The following is a 2,500-nucleotide window of genomic DNA, read 5'->3' as shown; positions in this document are numbered from 1 at the left end:
TAAATATCACTTTTGTAATCACTAAAATAGTCAATTAAAATGTAAATAATTACAGTAATTACAATTACAGACAGTAATAAATTGGTTGAAGCAGGAAAATTGAGCGCAAACAAACAAATCAGGTTTTTCGAATAAACACGTTTTTATTTTTAAAGAATCACATTGTGTTTATACAGAACACACACACACACACACACACACACACACACACACACACACACACACACACACACTTGAAGTCCACCCTGTATAGTGCAGTAGAGTGGATGTGGGATGCGGCTTTCTGCAGGTTCCGGTAACCGGAAGAGTGATGCACTCACGTGACATACTCAGGTGCACTGAAATTACAATTACAATGCCACTAGAGGGCGGAATACGCCAACAATTACACTCGGAACACACACACACACACACACACACACACACACTGTCGCTCTCTCTCTTTCTCACACACACGCACACACACACACACACACACACAGCATATGAAGTATTAGCATGTAATGCACATGGTGAAGTATTTATATTAAATAACACCTTTATTGTCACTATTTGGGCGTCTGTGTGTCATTGTGCTCTTCACCTCTTCACCTCTTTACTTCTTTACTCAATTAAACTGCATTCCATTTTTATACAACAAAAAAAACTGCACACACACTGAAGTGATAAAGACAGGAAGAGAGAGAGAGAGAGAGAGAGAGAGAGAGAGAGAGAGAGATTGTTCTTCACTCCTCCTGTGTTGTGTGCACTGAGATGAGCTGAAAGGTGTTTGAAGGATTTCACACACATGAAGGTAAGAAATAATGTCATTTGGCCTCATGATGAATTAATTTCAGTTTTTTTTCATTCTTATTTTATTTTCAATGTGCAATGATTCTTCTTATTATTTTTACATGAATGATATTTCATATATACACTTATTGCTATATACACTTATATAGACAGGGGTCTTTCTCACACACACACACACACACACACACACACACACACACACACACACACACACACACACTTGCTGTATGTAAATGAAGGTCTTGTTTTGTGTGTAGTCTCAGTCTTGCCCAGCCAACATGGACTCGATGAGAAAGGACAGTTTCTTATGGGGAAAAGGTACTGAGACACATCACTGATCTGCACACGCACTTCACACATCAACACCACATTCCTGTAGAAATAAACACAATTCTATCATTAACAATCTTTATAATATTAATGGTTTAGGAATTTGTGCAGTTTTACATTCACTCCGGAGTGAAAGAGTTTTTATTTTTATAATAAAAACACAATCGTTATTATAATATGCTAAATTTTTGATAAGAACATGTGACTTTAGAGGATCTGAAATGTTCTCAGAGGATCTGAAAGTGTTGGAGGTAGTGAGTAGTGAATGTAAACTGTGGACAAGCAAAGTTATTTTTTTTTTTATCACATTCAGAAAGGGGGCACAAACTTTTGATCTGGTGTATTGCTGGATTTTCATGAGTATCTAACAATGTGTGTGTCTTGGGTGTGCAAACTTTTGTACTGAGATGTTTGCATGTATTAGTGTCACATCAGTATACAGAACTTAACTACAGGAGAGCTGTTAAGAAGTTACGTAAGAGTTAGGCCGAGAGGCGGGGTTTGTCTGGGAAGGGGCGGGGTTTGTCTGGAAAAGGGGGCGTGTCTAGGGTGCATTAAGTGCAGAGTTGTTGTGTGACGCGAGTTCGAGTGAGGAGGATCGAGGAATCCAGTGTTTAGATGTGATAGGAGGAAACTACTCCATGCTGAAATCTGTTCTGTCTGTAGGACACTTTCACCTTCACTCACTTTTGATTGGAAACATTTCCATCAGTTTGTATTTTCTGTCTGTGAGTCTTTTCAGCTTTAAAGGTTTATGTATGAAGGTGAAGGTCTAAGTTGCTGTAGATTTGAGCTGTGAACTGCATACAGTTGATTTTACTCATGTGAATGTGGAGCTCAGAAGCTACTGAAACAGCTGCAGAACCCGACTCTGAACACCAGGAACTTTCCTCATGTGAACACTGACCACACGGACTGAGACTCACTGATCTACCGTGCAATTTAAATATTTTTTTCTCTCGGTTCTTATCAGATCTTCACGTCTTTTTCATGGTTAATGTGAAATATTATGATATTAACCAATGAGTGTGATGTTTTGTCTTTACAGCTACATTGGGTTCCAGTCAGGAGGAGAAGAAGTTGACAGAAACTGTCTTAAAGAACAAAAATGACATTCTTGATGATATCCAGGTAAATCAGATTCACGAACACACACACACACACACACACACACACACACACACACACACACACACACACTTCCTGTAAAGACTTAAGCGATCACATCTCCACACTGTCTCTCACAGAAACTCCGGTTCGATATTGAGAATGTTATGAGTGAGATCCACACCATGGAGTCCAACGAGGAGAAGTGAGTCACCTACAAGCCACACACACTCTCCTCTCAGAACCACATGGGTTTATCTTCATCCATCAA

General features: G+C 39.2%; 1 protein-coding gene across 1 annotated transcript in view; it reads left to right on the top strand.

Moving 5' to 3' along the window:
- The first annotated feature begins 636 nt into the window (after positions 1 to 636).
- cyth4a (cytohesin 4a) overlaps positions 637 to 2,500 on the top strand; it is a 19,132-nt gene continuing 17,268 nt past the window's right edge. Inside the window, exons 1-4 of the mRNA XM_083566533.1 lie at positions 637 to 793; positions 1,050 to 1,110; positions 2,171 to 2,253; positions 2,370 to 2,434. Coding sequence (XP_083422659.1) covers positions 788 to 793; positions 1,050 to 1,110; positions 2,171 to 2,253; positions 2,370 to 2,434 — 215 coding nt within the window. The 5' untranslated portion in view covers positions 637 to 787. The remainder of the gene's footprint in view (positions 794 to 1,049; positions 1,111 to 2,170; positions 2,254 to 2,369; positions 2,435 to 2,500) is intronic.

Source organism: Silurus aristotelis, assembly GCF_946808225.1.
Source record: "Silurus aristotelis genome assembly, chromosome: 17".
NCBI classification, from domain to species: domain Eukaryota; kingdom Metazoa; phylum Chordata; class Actinopteri; order Siluriformes; family Siluridae; genus Silurus; species Silurus aristotelis.
This window is presented reverse-complemented; position numbering and strand designations above follow the sequence as displayed.